Raw genomic sequence first — 15,673 nt, forward strand, 5'->3', positions numbered from 1 at the left:
TAGGACATACCCAACCTTTCTTGGAATCTTCCCGTGAATGTTTGACTGCAATTTTTATCTGGTTTGGCTTCACAGCATATTAAGACTTAAGAGTAGATGTCCAATCTTTGCTGGTTTGAGAATTGTACTTACAAAGCAAATTATGGATTATGGAGGAGAAGAGAATTCATTCTTTGCTGTATGGGTGTGGCATCACGTTCAAGAAGGAAAACCCATAGTCAATGCACCAGACGAGGAGATCAAGGAAGCTAGTAAGGTTGATGAGATAAGCACCGTTTTCAGGACTGGCAATGATGTTCACACCCTTTCAGTCTTCTGTCGAATGAAGTCCTGGATATCTTCATCCAATGCAGTCGAAGGATTGAGTTTAGAAATAGGTCTAGGAATGATCAAGGTGAATCCAACGTTGCTCCTCTCCTAAAGAATTTGAAGCATGATTCGAGACTCATGACTTCACTTGCAGGAGTCACTCCAATGCCCTGCAACAAGGAATTGGAGTACATACATCTACTCTGCATCCTCAACAAATCTTCCCCCTTAGTTCATATTTTGGCATTGTATAATGTAGTGTGTTACATGGTCAATCAGAAAAGCCCAAAATACAGAGAAAGGAAATGAAATCAGCAAGAGCTAAGTGTAGAAATTCTTCACACAAAATCAGTATTATCACAAACTAGACCAACATTACAGGCATCACAAGGGATAAAGCTGGTAAGGCTAATTGCGATAAAATTTCGTTTTATTTTGCAAGAGATTTTGGTTAAAAATGTTCCGCCAAATATAAAATCTCAAGGAACAGTTTGCATCCCCTTTTTATTCTCTAAAATCTGGTATACTGCACTCCCAACAGTACCTGCAGACCGACTCCCAGAATTTTAGGAGCAGAATGACGAAGCTAGCGCGAAAACTTTCAGCATGCGATCTGATACATCACTCAACTGAGTTCTGCATGCCCATAAATTAAGAATTTCCAGGCAGGCAGTCACAATTGCGCGAGCTGGGAGGCATGAAAGCTCCATAATGATTTGTAAGTGCCAACAAGGGGAAAAGGCAAGATATACAAAATTTGAAAAGGGCCTTCTTGATCTGCTTAGATGCATCTTCAGGACTCCTCGACCTCAAGGTACTGGGAATGAGAGGCTGCAAGGAGGGCTGCTCCAATGCCTGAGCCATCATTGGAGTGCTCAATTGCAATGCTCTTAGAGACTTCCTCTCCCAGTAACTCTTTCAGAGTGCTCTCCATGCAGGAACTGAATTTTGAGTAATGCTCATATAAGCCACCATCCATGGCAATCGCTGACTTCTGCTTTTCCCCATCCCTGACCTTGTCTTTCCCCAACTTCTTCAGGATGCCTAAGATCCCAGCAGCAGACAGACGGGCAGCACGAGTGGCCACAATATCACATAGCTCAACAACTTTTTTTCTTGTTTTCAGTGAGGTATTAGATATCTGGCATACACATTGGAATTAAACAATGTGAATTTCTTGCATTCCAAAACAGAGAACGATGTCCAATATAATACTAACCTTAATAAAACGAATGGATAAACAAGATAGGAGGTTCCAATTTTAGAACTAATACAAGAAAATGAAAATTGAATAGAAGTTATTAAAAAAGAAAAAAAAATCTCTGGTCATTTAGTTATACAAGCAGAGATTGAAATACCTCTAAGATGTCCTTTAGCTTGCTTCCAACAACTTTCAAATCTGGGGATGTGTCATGATGCATTGCGGACATATGAGGAGTTCTACATAATCCACATTTTGCAATAAAGATATAAATGTTTAGCATACCCATTATAATTGTCAGAAAGACGAGCATACTTTATAAAGAACCTAATCAGGTTTTTATCAGAAATGAAATATGCCTAAACTACACAAGAACCTCAACAGGTATCATACAGAGAGAGAGCCGAGTCTATAAGCATCCATATCAAATCATGACCAATGGCCACGGAGAAATAATTAACCATCATACATGCATAAAGCATCTATTTAGGAGAGGAAACTGCATACGCAGTGGATAATCCATAATTGAATACCTTAAAACAAAAGGAATTTGCAGTTTGGGTGGAATAACGTCACCAAAAAAGGCAGCTTCTTCAGCCATCTTGTGTAATACTCTTCGTACAATCTCTCCCAAATACATGCCGGAAATCATCTTCTCAAATTTCTGCAGACCAAAGTCAAAAAGGGTATGCAATATAGACTAAACGTGTAAGCGTCAGAAAAGTGGAACTGATTACTAAGAGTGAAGAGTCACCTGCTCTCCCACATTCAAAGTCTCAGCATCAAGTTCTTGATCATACTCTGTCAGAGGCAGATGTGACGATCGGAAATTACCCCACTCCATGTTGATAACCTGTGGCAGTTAAGAAATTAAACAACAAATAATTCATTTGCAGTTGAGTATAAGAAGACGAACAATAACTTTTGAACATAAAAGCTCAACTGAAATATAATAAAGAGGCACATACCATGTCTCCAGATTTAGGCAGAAGTCCATGCCACTTGGGAATTGCATGAGCCCGTTCAACATAGGCTGCATTTGTTCCAGTACCCAAGATCACTGCAGCAATGACATCATTGTTGTAGTATCTACCTCCAGCTAATGTTCCAATGGTATCATTAACCTACACAAGCAGCGCATGTTTAGGTCTCTAAATGAATCTACGGGATACCCAAATGGCAAAGTGAACACACAAACATTTTCTATCAACACTGAAAGATAAATCATAACAAAGAAAATTTCATGCAGCGCTCCAGAAAGTTAAAAAAAAAATCCAAACTAAAATTACCAAAGCTGTCACGCGCATGTCAAGGCCTTTTCTTTCCATGGCTCTCGTTAATTCTCCCACAATATCTTGACCAACCTACATAGAAAACAAGTTAAACAACACATAGAAGCCTAGAAGGTTAAAAAAACTCCAAGAGAACACAAAAGGTCAAAAAAGGAATAAAGTAGGCCAGAAAAAACTATTAACTGTTCTTTACTACAATTAAAATGCACTGAGATCAGCAATGCAAGTCTTTCATCCACTGTGATTCTCAGAGCAGATATACTAGTGGTAAACTGGTAATAACAGAGCACATTTTTAAGGTTTGTAAGTTATTGATTATTTAAAAGAGCTTTAGGAATCATGCAACCCAAATGGTATCACAAGCTCCCACATATAATGACTGGTCATTGATAAACATGGCAATCCATTTAACAAGAAGTTAAATGCAGGTGAAACCACCAGCATTCTATGAAGTTAATGCTTATGGGACTGGATTATAAGTAAGCAGGGTCAGATTTAACAATTTAACTCCATGGATTACGAGTTGCCAGGGACAAAATTAACAAATTAACTCCATGCAGATGAAGACAAAAGAGAGAGAACAAAGTCTAAGAAGTGTGAATGCTCGAGGAGAAAACCTTCAGAACAGTAGCTATACTGATCAGTAGCATCCAGGTTGAACTACACATGTTTTCCAATTCAAGATGCTAATGAACATGTCTTAGAATAATATCATCTCGTGGAAATTGCATTAATAAGTTTAGTGGAAAGTATGGGAGCAATAAATAACAAAAACCCATATCAGCACTTGAGTCAAAAGTTCTTAAGATAGGCAGTATACTCATCCTAACAATATACTGGGCAATATGATCACTGCAAGAACTTGTATTCAGAGTCAGGAGGAGGAATGGTTGGGAGATATCATTAGCAAGGAAAAGGGAGAAAAAAAAAACACATTGAAAAATAGGGAAAAAAAGAAGAAGAATAGAAGTGAGACTCCTATAAAACAATTTATTTTTGGTGCCCACATAGTGGGTTAACTTTGAAGACAGAAAGAACGGTTTTTATGTCATTCACCCATCACGTAAAAACATAGCAGGCAGGGGAAAAAAAGGAGTCAAGATAGTTGGATTTAACTGCATCTTCAATGGAAAAGCCCTTTGTCCATTTCAAAAGATTCCCGGATGCTATCGACATTTGCCTAACTGGAAATGAGAAGGTAAAACCCAGTTCCTTTTGTCTACCAGGTGGAAGATGAAAATCTTCACTTTCTGTAGCAACAAACTTTGCAAGCGCTTCAGCAATATAATCAAATAATTCCTGAAATCACCATCATTACCAAAAAAACAAAAGGTTCAGATTATGTACTTCCATTAGCAGGGTCAGAAATTGTAAGTCTAGTCTAAACGAAACTCACATCTGAAGTTCCAGTCATCAAATGTGGAGGAATTGAAACTTCCTCAAATTCCTGTTTGACAACACGTCCTTCTTTCCCACCCAACTGTATACGCAGGACACGGAAGTTTGTGCCACCAAGGTCCAGTGCATAAAACAGTCCTTCCTCATCCCTGTAAAAGTCAATATAATACTTATAGGGGCGTTCTGCGTGATTTCTTTTATGGCAAAAAAAGATCACCAATTCAGGAAATTAATCTGATTGTTCCACAGAAAAATTATTTAACTTCCTATTACTAATAGTTTCTGCTTTTCCTCTCTCTCAAAATTACTGATTAATTTCATTATCCTTTCACTTTAACTTCAGAAATATCATTCAGAAATATCAATTAGGATCATTCGTGAGGCTCCACAAGTGAAGTATCTAGCTGCTAAGCTCCTAAAGTACTGAACTTTCAAAAAATGGTTCTTGACCACTGAACCAACCACAAGTAATCACGAAAACACATCTAGACGAATTCTCCACTCAGTCTAGTTGATCATTGTTATCATCATTCCAAAGACAATATGGTCTCAAGATTTCACAGGAAACTACTGAAAGAGACGGAGGATAAATAATTGAAAACTATCCATTCAATATATTACACGAACTAAATTCAATAATATGCACAACTGAAATGATCTCCCGCCACAATCTTTGCTTCGAAAAATAGTGTTTGCATTAAATTAAATACTCATTTTAAAATACATACTATAAACAATAACCATGATAGAGGAAATCATAACCAAAAATATTTTCATAACGAGGTTGCCCTGATGGGTAAAGAAATTCAGATCTAACAATTATCTTTAAGACCTTTTTCCTTTGAATGGCACTAATTGCAACTTGAAAAGGCAGAAATTGAAGTGTGTATTTCATTTAAAAATCATAGGGAAAATGAACAAATTACAAACAAAACCTCCCTTTGTCTATGGGAACACAAAATCAGAATCCAAGCACTTGTCATTTGTTTTGTCCTTGCAAGAGATTGAAATGATATTGACCAACAAGGCCAAAAGCAAAACATTTGTTTATTTTCCATAATTTATTCAGGTATGATAAATTATGAAATTGAAGATAAAATATTCATCTTTAAAACAAAGTGCACAAATAGCCAAACAATATATAATTTTCTTAGTAATTAAATAACAAAAAGCTCAACAACTACAGATACCCAGTACCCCCCACCCTCCAACCCAGTGTAAGAGTAGTAATTGAAAAATAACGAATTCTGATATGAAAGAGATCAATAACTACAAATTTGATTCACATGAAATTCAGTGAAACTGATAATTCGTTACCCTGAGAAAGACTAGCTCAGAAATTTTGGATTTCTCAATCAAGAATCTATCTTTTGATCAGAAATTCACAATATCCCCCAAACCAAAAGAGATCAAATCGTCAAAAAAAGAAGAGAAGAATATACCCAGTCGGAAGATTGTCGACATAGGAGATGAGCATCTTGAGCTTACTGCCACCCTCCGATGCAAGGCCGGCATGCATCTCAACAGTCATAGCGTCAGCCACCAGTTGCAGCTTCGAGATTGGGGTCCCACACTTCTCCTCGAACTCATTCAGTATCGCCATAGCCCTCGCCCACTTCCCCGAACTCCTCATCCTGTGCCGCACATAGAGCGCCGCCCCCGCACACACCACCGCGGCACAAACCACCGTCGCTCCTACTACCGCCTTCCCCATCACCACCACCACCAATAAGCAATCCAATCACAAACCGAAATGAAGAAATCGCCCCCTTACGTTTGTCTGAATCCAAGAAACACAGTTATTGACTGGCTTGTTTCCCTTAATTTGACTTTCAAATTAAGAATTTCAGTAACTTATTTCCAATTTATGTTTCTTGCTTGTTATAGCGAGAGAGTAACCCTCGATTGCTAGATCCAGGGTTTTCATACCCAAAAGAAAAATCAATCGAATTAATCGAAGAAATAAAGCTGGTTTTCTTTTTTTCCACAGAGAAAAAAAATGAGGAGGGAGTGTACACTGTACAATAAGAGAGTTTTTTTTAAAATTTTTTTAATAATGAAATCTTTTTTGGGGTCCGAATATAAAAGAGAGATAATGTGTAATTACGATAATGTCCTGTCTTATTTTATCTTTTTTCCCACTTGACAAGCAGACATGGTTTTGGTTGATAGTTTAGGATGATTTAACTTTTAACGAAACAATTTTATTTATTGACACAACTTCTTGTCCAAAATTCTGACTGATAAAACTGGCTTGAAAGTCTATATATTTTTTTTAACCAATCTGGGCAAATTTTTGACTGAAATTGATTTGGGTATTTTGTGCCTAGTCAGCAACGAGTCATGGACAATATCTACGAATATAAGTTGGTCAAGCGTTGTCCTCAATCTCAAATTATGCAAATCAAAAGTGTTGGTGATAATTAATTTAGTGAGATACTCATGGAGTCAAGACCCAAGAAGGTGGGGTGGGGTGGGGTGGAGGTGGTCATGTGATTAGGCAACTAACCCCTGCCAAATTGGGTTGTTGTATATGTGTGTTTTCCTAGGAGCTCGACCTCAACAGCATTCTATGTTCTTGTCAAGACTAATACCTTACATTGGATTGGCATAAGGCATAACCTAACCAAAGGATATATAAATAAAGATCATGCACTTTTAACAGAAGGACACATTTATTAGATTGGCATAAAGCATAACCTAAGCAAATGATATATGAATAAAGATTTTGCACTATTAACATAAGGACACGTTTTCTAAACCTAAGAACCAACGACCCATGTCAAACAAATCATCCGTACAGACATGTGGCCCAAAGCAAACAATATCTTTGATGTATTTAAGCTTGGATTTCCAACAGTTACAATGATCTTATCTTGTCTTGTCTATTCATCACAAGATATTAGTTGCAAATTACTTTATACCTCATTCTAGGTGATCATTCAATAAACTACTAATTGCTTTCAACATAATACAACCATGATTGAAAGAGAAGATATTCTAATGCAAAATCAGGTCCATCAAATGAAATTCGTCGAGCCATATCAGTCAATAAGGTCCACTACTATTTGGTGCTTTGTCGTTCCTTGGACGGATCAATTCTCAGTTCCAAAAAAAGATGGAACTCTAGCCTAGAGTAGGTCCTCAACAGCTTCTTTTGCTATCAATATAAGTAGTAATTATTTCACGACAAATATCAACATCAAAGTGGAGTGGAGACATTAACACATGTTTATTTCTATTAATTGGGCATCTATCTCTATCTTTGTATCACATGTTAGCTAGCTTCTACGAGTAGCAATGCTATTGGAGCCAAACCAGATATCATTGAAGAACCCTAAACAAAAGATGAGAGAGAGAGAGAGAGAGGATAGATTGCTAATGATACTCAATGGTTAAAGAGTACTTTATTCCTCATTCTTGGTTTTAATTCAATAAACCATTCATTCCTTTCAATCATATCATACAACCATGATTGAAACAGAAGAAGATTCTAATGCAAAATCAGGTCAATCAAATGAAATTCTTCCACCACTATTTGGTGCTTTGTTTTTCTTTGGACGGGTCAATTTTCAGTTCAAAAAAAGATGGAATCCTGGTGGTGGCCTCAACAGCTTCTTTTGCTATCAATATCTAAGTATTTATAATTATTTCATGACAAATATCAACATCAAAATGGGCATCTATCTCCTGTCTTTGTATATCACAAGTTAGCTTCTACGCATAGCAATGCTATTGGTGGCAAACCTAATATCATTCTGTATACATTGCTATATGCATAATCGTAGATGGGCAGTGTTAGCATACCTCGCTTACTACGGCCCCACGAGCATGTTGTTGTATGTCCAATCACAAATATGAAATCCAAGATCCTGTTACACAAGACAAATGACAATAAGTTGATGCTGTAGAAGAACAATTAGAAAAATTATAGCACAAAGAGATCCTTGTAGTGTGTTCTGTTACATGTTTTCGGCTACCATATCAGCTTATCATAGCAATTGAAGAGAGATGGTTGATTAATGCTTTAACAACAACGAGACCTTCGAGGCTCAAACCAAAGGACATGAACTCCATAAACTAGTGACCAAATATCCTTGGTTGTGGAGCACTCTTTCTAGAAAACCATTTGTCAAAGCTAACGGAGGATTTAGGGTCATCAGCCATGAACGATATGGAAGTGTTACATACGATAATATCAACCGGAGATTGTCTCCCAGGCAGTGACAACTTGTTCATCGACCAGTGACCGTGCTCATGGTGGGAAGCATCAGCGTCAGTATGCCCACCATAAAAATGGTCATTGGACTGGACTATGTACGAGCTGCACTGCTTGGTATACCTCCATATCATTCACTGATTGAATTACAGTTTTCCAATAGACATCAGCGTCAGAATTCCCAGGTGATGTTGTCCTGTGCATTTATCGGAAGTAAATCTACCATATCATTCACCCATGAACTAAATCCTCCATTATCTTTTACAAATAGTTCTGCAATAAGAGTACACCGCCAATCAAGGATCAATGTAATGTCAACCAGACCTTAATTTCTAGACAAGTACACTGCCTTAGGACGAGGAGCCACCAGCTAGTTCTTCACGAGATGGAATTACAGGAACAAGAAAATTCCCATACGGTGAATCAAAAATTTTGTAGTTTCCCATGCAGCCTTCTTGCTGTGCTTGTGCTACCGCAAAATTTCTAGCCTGTTGAATCCTCAAATACAAGCTGCTAGTGTGGGGCTCAGCAACCTATAAATCCAGAAACAATGGTGATATATGGGACTAAAACAATAATTAGACGATCAAAATAGAAAACCTACCATCAAACTGCTCGTCGATGTTTTATCCCTGGTTTTCTTTGCAGCTGGAGAAGAGACAAGTCTGAAACAAAGGAAGATTGAGCATAAAGAACGTATACATTGGATTTTAAAAACAGATTAAGGAACCTAGCTAAAACAAAGAGGACTTTGCTTCTTAGCTGGCATGGAGAAAAGAGTACAGCAGGGGAAAGCAAGATGTCGTTTAGGACTTGCCCATTTGAGGTGTTCAGGGGTGTTGGGTTGAGAGGTGTTCGGGACGAACACCTCCCAACTCTTGACCGTTTCAGGCTTTAGGGACTGTTGGGACAAAATCTCTCTATAAGTTTATATATAAAAATCCCAACACCTCCCAACCCAACACCTCCCAACCAACACCCCTGAACACCTCAAACTGGCAAGCCCTAATGTTGCAAAATAAACTTTTTATCCAATAGAAATCTCAAAGTTTTGGCCACTAACATCAACTCTAGTTCTTCTTTCCAAACTTGCCAAGTTATTTAACTTCTATAGACTCAAAGATTCAAGGTAATTCTTTGATCTTTCATCGAAAAATAATAATAAATTAAGAAAACCCAAAGAAAGAAAAATTCATTGTCGGTTCACTTCAACTCCATCCCCAAGTCCCGACATTGAATATAAAATTAGCTCAAACGTGTAATGCATTCCAGACACCATGAAAAAATCCGCGGAACAATTAGACAACAAATTCCCCAAGCTTTAATCAAATTCATATTCTGCTGACCCTATTCGTTCAAAATATTCCACAAATCCTATATCACGAGTCACCATAAGCCGCAATTCAATGTCTCACTGCAAAAATAAAATTTAAACGAAATAAAAGAAAGATCAATCCCATACCGCATAGCCATAGACGGTGCCTGCGCGATCTTTCTCCTCTTCTGTTCCTCAGATGTCATGCTTGCTTCTTTTCTTCTCTTCAAATTTTACGTTTCGTATTCGTAACAGAAGCCCCAAATAAAATGGGGCTAAAATATTGAGGGAATGAGGGCTAAACCCTAAGATGGGCCTAATAACTTATCGAAGGACTTCTTTGGTAGCCTAAGATTTCTTAGGCCCATGAACAATAGGGCTTCACCCGGTGCACTGTAGCCCATATTTACCACCTCAATTACATTTACATCGGTTCATGAACACATGGGCTTAATCTTATGTAGGCTCAATAATTACTGTTTGGTCCAACTTATAAGCCCAATAGTATGCCCAAATATTATCAGGCCCATTGAAAGGGATAATCCGGGTCCAAGCCCGGTTTTACACCGGATGATGATGCTGCCGCCTTAATGCCTCCGTTGGAGATGGAAGCAATGATCATGAAATTGACTAAAAATATGAAAAGGAGAAGGAATTAATCCTAAAAGCATTTTTTTTTGTTTTCTCTACTTAAAATTATTTTGGAACACCCTTTTGGAATTCATTATCACATATTGATTTTTTAAAAAAAAAAATGAACCAAACAGCCTCATAATTTCATCTCCAATATTGTTGTAAATTGTTTTGTTATAAGAAATTAATCTGCAATTATTCTGAGCTTAAAGTTGATCAGGCATCTGATTTGTTATTGAATGCGGATCTGCAATTATATACAAATGGGTTTTAATTGCACAAATTTAATAGAATCTTTTTTTCCTCATTGATGATGAAACCAAACGGTAACAGTCAACTTTGGTAACATTCCCATATTAGTCCACACATACCAAATTTAATTGCTCAATTTATATGGCTTTCAATTTTTAAACGAAACTTCCTAAATTGTTAGTATTCCATTAGGGTTTATATATACACACCATGCCTAGCCTTAGCAGTTAGCCCTCGCCCTCTTGAGTCCCGAGTCCTGAGTCACATATATCTAACTTTCTTGATGGAGCTGCCGCCTCAGACCTGTCCATGGTTGGTGTTTGCAGATGGTGATGAAGATGACAAGAGTGGTTATATCTGCACGCTCACATCAAGCCAAGCCTTTCGAAGCACAAATCTTCCAAACCTGACGAGCAAAACCGTATGGAATTGCTGTCACGGATGGTTAATATTGTCCGATAAAGACACCAACAGTCAGTTTTGTCTTTGGAATCCTGTGACCTCTGAATTAGTGAATATGCCCTCGCTGGACCTGAAAACAGAGCGAGACATTAATGATGCTATTATGTTCCCCAATGTCAGTGGTACTGAAAACAGGGGCCTCAACGCTATGGTTTTCTTATTTGATTGTGGAATTCGTTCGATTATATGTTGTCGAACTGGAGAGAAACATTGGACTTACGTATCTTATGCTGAGGAGATCGATGCCATTGCAAATAATGAGAATTACTTCAAAGATACTCTTGTTGGTCCTGTTTTTCTGAATGGTTGCTTGTATGCTGAAACCTTTGGTGCTTCTGCAAAAATAGTTTCAATATGTGAGATTGATGAGCCGATGCATATCGACATAAAAGAATATTGTGACCAACCATTCTGCGGTGGAATCACTGTGGTTCATGGTCGTTTATTGGTTGAAGCAGTTGGTGAACTATTCAGAATCCATATCACGGCTGGAGGGGTCAGATACAATGAAGTCGCAGGTGTGGAAGTTTTTAAGCTGGATCAAGTTAAGTTGTCATGGAATAAGGTCACAGATGATGCAGAGTTGGATCAAGTATCATTTTTCATAACCGATCATTGTGCATTCTCCTGTCAAATTACCAATATTGAAGGAGAGATTAAAGGCGGACTCGTATATCTGAGAGTGCTTGTGGCTGATGAGCTTAAAGAGGGACATCACTATTTTGGTGCTGAGGATATTAATCACTACATCTTCAACATTCAAGAAAATAACCTCTCAATGTTTTTGCCAAACTTAATGTGGAAAATCCCCACCTCATGTGATCAATTTATTTGGGTTATGCCCGATTTAAGGTCAATTAGCAGACATGTTGATCGAGATTTGGAAAGGGGAGAGAATATCAACGGGAACGGAAGAGAAATTGTAGAAGAAGAAGATGATGATGAACACAATGAGAAAATAAAAAAGAATGATACAAGCAGTAGTAGTGAGGAATTAGAACAAGGTCCTTTTTCTCATCTTCCACTCGATATTTTAAGATTGGTTGGTAGATGCTTTGATGATCCGATTGACTACATCAATTTTCGCGCCGTTTCCAAGAATTGTGAAGCAGCAGCACCTTGTATTCAATGGAGAAGGAGAGGAGGTTGTTCAAAGACCCCTCCATTGCTCATGTTCAGTACAATTAACGCTAATATCCATAACTTTTTAGATCCCAAATTTGGCAGTAAATATATGATGCAAGTACCAGAGAGAGTAGTGAATGCTACAATTCGCTACTCTAGCAAAGGGTGGTTGTTAATGGCTACTTACGACAAGACTGAGATGTTGTTTTACAATCCATTCACAAAAGAGATAATCGAGTTACCGAGGCCACCTCGGTCATGCATTAGAGGCTGCACGGCTGCTTGCTTTACATCTTCTCCATCTTCTACAGATTGTTCAATTTTGGTGGTTTGTGTTGGTGTAGGTCCGATTGATTTCCACTTTTATCGCACGGGACAAGAGCATTGGATATTAACACGTAGAGAGAACGATTTTTTCGCTTTCACAACGAATCATAACAATCCAGTGCTACACAATGGTGCCTATTATGTTCTTTCTCAGCAAGGACAACTAGGAGTATTTGAATTGCTTGGCCAAGAGTCTAGTTGGGATATTCTTGAGAATCCCAAAAGACCATGCGATTGTTTTGACCAAAATTTCTTGTTAGAATGCGATGGGAGAGTCTTATCAGTTTTTATCGGCCGTTTTGGAGGATGGCTGCAAGTTTTTGCACTGAATGACACTACGATGGTTTGGGAGAGGGTGAGAAATTTAGAAAATCAGACCTTGTACTTGAGTCGTTCATCATCTTTTTCGACATTGGCAAAGTCCAAAGAGATGGGGAACAAGATCTTCCTTTCAAGATACGATGACAATAGCAGCGTTTTCTATTATTCCTTGGAGACAGAAAATTATGAATCATTTGTCAACAACAATTCTGGGTTGGAGTTGTATAACAACTCAAAGGAGCCCCTGTTATCAGGTTGGATTGAACCTACATGGTATGGTCTCAAGTTGGAGGATTGAACCTAGAAAAATACAACCTGCCGTGTTTATCAAGTATTTTGATGTTTTTTTAGCAATTTATTGATTTATAATGATTTAATGGATTTCAACTATATTTATATATTTTCCAATACATTATCCGTTGTCAGCTAGTTGTGTTTGGTTATCTTATGTTCAAGACCCCAACAATCAATTGTGTTTTTGGAATCCTGTGACCTCCTGAAAACAGAAGCCAGGTTAATTTCTAAAGCCATGTTAATTATAATAATGGTAGTGAAAACATGGTCGAAGCTATGGTTTTCTGAGTTCATCATGAAATCTATTATATTAAATTGGAAACAGACAGGGCTTAGAGTTGGTTAAGCCACAAAGGAGGGCTGCGAGAAAGAATATCAATGGGGGGTGGGTTCGGGGGTAACTGTTAGAAAAATACTTACCCCACAAAGGTAACTTTTAAGTTTTAAACCCCTCACACAACGCTGAATTCTTTAGGCCCCTCACGACATGGTTTACGATCTTATTATTGTTCGTGAATCTTTTTATTCCATAAAAAAAAAAGGTCGATGTATATGTGTCGGAAAAGATCATATCTGAAGGTCTCGATTATGGTTTTGGTGTCCTGTGTATGCTGATTTGAGACTTCCTGGTAGAGGTTTGAAATTTTGTTTTCAATAACTCAATCACTCCATGATACATGTCAATTTTGTAGATGTATTAGATTTGTATGGTTTAGATATGTTATTGTATCCTTTTAGGCTTGCCGAATGTTGATCTCGTGTGGGAGTGATGCTTGGTTTAGGCTCTCGACCGAAATCCCGCTCAAGAACATCATTTAAAGAGTTAAGTTATTATCCTTGTTAGAACTATTTTATTTTCTTCATAAAAACAGTATTCAGCTGAATCTCATATATTCTCATCCCTCTGTACCTCTGTTAAATTCAAGTTTGATTTGGACTCATACAACCCACGGCATATTCTCAACACATTAGAAGTAAAGATGGCAAATAACCACATCGCAAGCAAGTATCCATATTGATGATTATGAGAATAATAATTCAATGTCACAAAGGAAAAGCTAAAAAATGAGGTAACTTACTTGTGTGGAAAATAATAGTCTCAAAAGTCAAAACTAGTCTTATAGTTATTGGGATGGGTATTGTGGTCTTTTAAATTGATTTGTATACATTTTACAATGAAAGTGAGCATGATAAAATGCCCCAAAACTAGCCTTTTATAGCTATTAGGGGACAAATTTGCTAAGTTAAGACCTCTAGAATATAGGTTTTTCAAATTTGTTGATTCTAATTGATTTTATTCTTGGATGTGGCACTTTTTTGTCAAATCAATTAGTGCAGTGCACCGTGACTTTTTATTCTTTTTTACTAGCTTGGGTATTTTACATGGCGGGGTGGTTTTATCTCCAATTCAAACGTCAAACCCAAATGGCATATTTGCTTTTGGATCAAACCTGCTCAATCGACGGTCACATGCTAACTCTGGGGCAGTTGAAAAACCCTAGCCCTGGCCTCCTACCCTATCTATATAATCACTCATAAAGTGTGTAATTTCCATCCTTGCTCTCTTCTCCAAGTGAGTTAGTGCATTAGTCATCAAGTGTGTATTTTTCAATCCTTCTTCTCTGAGTAAGTGAGCGAGCGAGAATGGACAGACGACCTCCAGCGTGTTCCCACTGTGGAAAGACCTTCAGAGATTGGAACCAAGTCAGGAGCCATAAGCAGATATGCCCTTACAAAGATGCTGGTGACCACTCTTTTTCTTATTTCTTTAAGATCAAATTCAATTTTCTTTTGATGAGATTAATCTTTACGTACGTTCCACGTTATTGTTATTTGCTTGCAGGCCAGAATGGATCTGGAGGGACTGGGACTGGGACTGGGACTGGGACAAGTACTAGTGGAGGGGCTGGGACAGGTACTGTTGGAGGGACTGGGAAATGATGAACGAGAAGATGATGGAGGAAGGATGGATATATATATAAATAAACTCCCTTAAAGGGGCTAGTAGGTTTATATTCTCCTAAAACAGTGGCGATGCCACCCTGTAAGTACTTTTAAATGATATCTGCTATTACAATTTGACACTTTAATGATCCTTGTTTCATTCTTCTCACTCGACTATCTTTCTTTCATAACTTTTTCTCAATTAAAATTTTACTTTTCAAGCTGTCTACCGGATGATGAAATTATTTACATTGGAATTAGATTTATGCAAAAACAAACATCCAGGGACCCAACTCTAACTCTCTGATGAATTCCCAGTCCACCACAAAAGATCGCACAAGGAACCACACTTTGACTGGTCTGCATCCATTCCCACACAACAACAACAACAACAACAACAACAAAAGGTCAAAATTTTCTTAATTCACGAGACTAGCGACTTAAACTATATCACAGAAAACAGTATCATACTCCATAGAACAAGCATTTAGGTTTTCAGATACGAGCAATATAGACAAAAATGCAAAAGGATGACTCTGTAAACAATAGCTGGGGAAAAAAATCATTGGCGGTGTTATAAC

The 15,673-nt window shown here is 37.7% G+C and overlaps 2 protein-coding genes across 2 annotated transcripts; both read right to left on the bottom strand.

Annotated features, from left to right (window-relative positions):
- Positions 1–520: 520 nt before the first annotated feature.
- Positions 521–5,914, bottom strand: LOC120005880 (hexokinase-1). The gene is made up of 9 exons (XM_038855750.1): positions 5,643–5,914; positions 4,199–4,349; positions 3,919–4,101; positions 2,800–2,874; positions 2,479–2,634; positions 2,265–2,363; positions 2,044–2,174; positions 1,668–1,749; positions 521–1,450 (listed from the first exon to the last, which is right to left on the bottom strand). The coding sequence occupies exons 1-9, from the start codon at positions 5,912–5,914 to the stop codon at positions 1,103–1,105; spliced, it is 1,497 nt and encodes a 498-aa protein (XP_038711678.1). The 3' UTR covers positions 521–1,102.
- Positions 5,915–7,802: 1,888 nt separating this feature from the next.
- LOC120005882 lies at positions 7,803–10,014 on the bottom strand. Its single transcript, XM_038855753.1, has 4 exons — positions 9,882–10,014; positions 9,024–9,084; positions 8,744–8,952; positions 7,803–8,072 (listed from the first exon to the last, which is right to left on the bottom strand). The coding sequence occupies exons 1-3, from the start codon at positions 9,938–9,940 to the stop codon at positions 8,770–8,772; spliced, it is 303 nt and encodes a 100-aa protein (XP_038711681.1). The 5' UTR covers positions 9,941–10,014; the 3' UTR covers positions 7,803–8,072; positions 8,744–8,769.
- Between the last annotated feature and the right edge of the window lie 5,659 nt (positions 10,015–15,673).

This window comes from Tripterygium wilfordii, chromosome 9 (genome assembly GCF_013401445.1).
Source record: "Tripterygium wilfordii isolate XIE 37 chromosome 9, ASM1340144v1, whole genome shotgun sequence".
NCBI lineage: Eukaryota > Viridiplantae > Streptophyta > Magnoliopsida > Celastrales > Celastraceae > Tripterygium > Tripterygium wilfordii.

Excerpts from the sequence above, each read along its gene's own strand:
- LOC120005880 (XM_038855750.1), bottom strand. The coding sequence starts at position 5,914 with ATGGGGAAGGCGGTAGTAGGAGCGACGGTGGTTTGTGCCGCGGTGGTG. Across the intron at positions 4,350-5,642 it reads GTCGACAATCTTCCGACTGG|GGATGAGGAAGGACTGTTTT; the intron begins GTATATTCTTCT and ends TGACTTTTACAG. Across the intron at positions 2,364-2,478 it reads TGCCTAAATCTGGAGACATG|GTTATCAACATGGAGTGGGG; the intron begins GTATGTGCCTCT and ends TAACTGCCACAG.
- LOC120005882 (XM_038855753.1), bottom strand. The coding sequence starts at position 9,940 with ATGACATCTGAGGAACAGAAGAGGAGAAAGATCGCGCAGGCACCGTCT. Across the intron at positions 9,085-9,881 it reads GCACCGTCTATGGCTATGCG|ACTTGTCTCTTCTCCAGCTG; the intron begins GTATGGGATTGA and ends CCTTTGTTTCAG. Across the intron at positions 8,953-9,023 it reads CATCGACGAGCAGTTTGATG|GTTGCTGAGCCCCACACTAG; the intron begins GTAGGTTTTCTA and ends CTGGATTTATAG.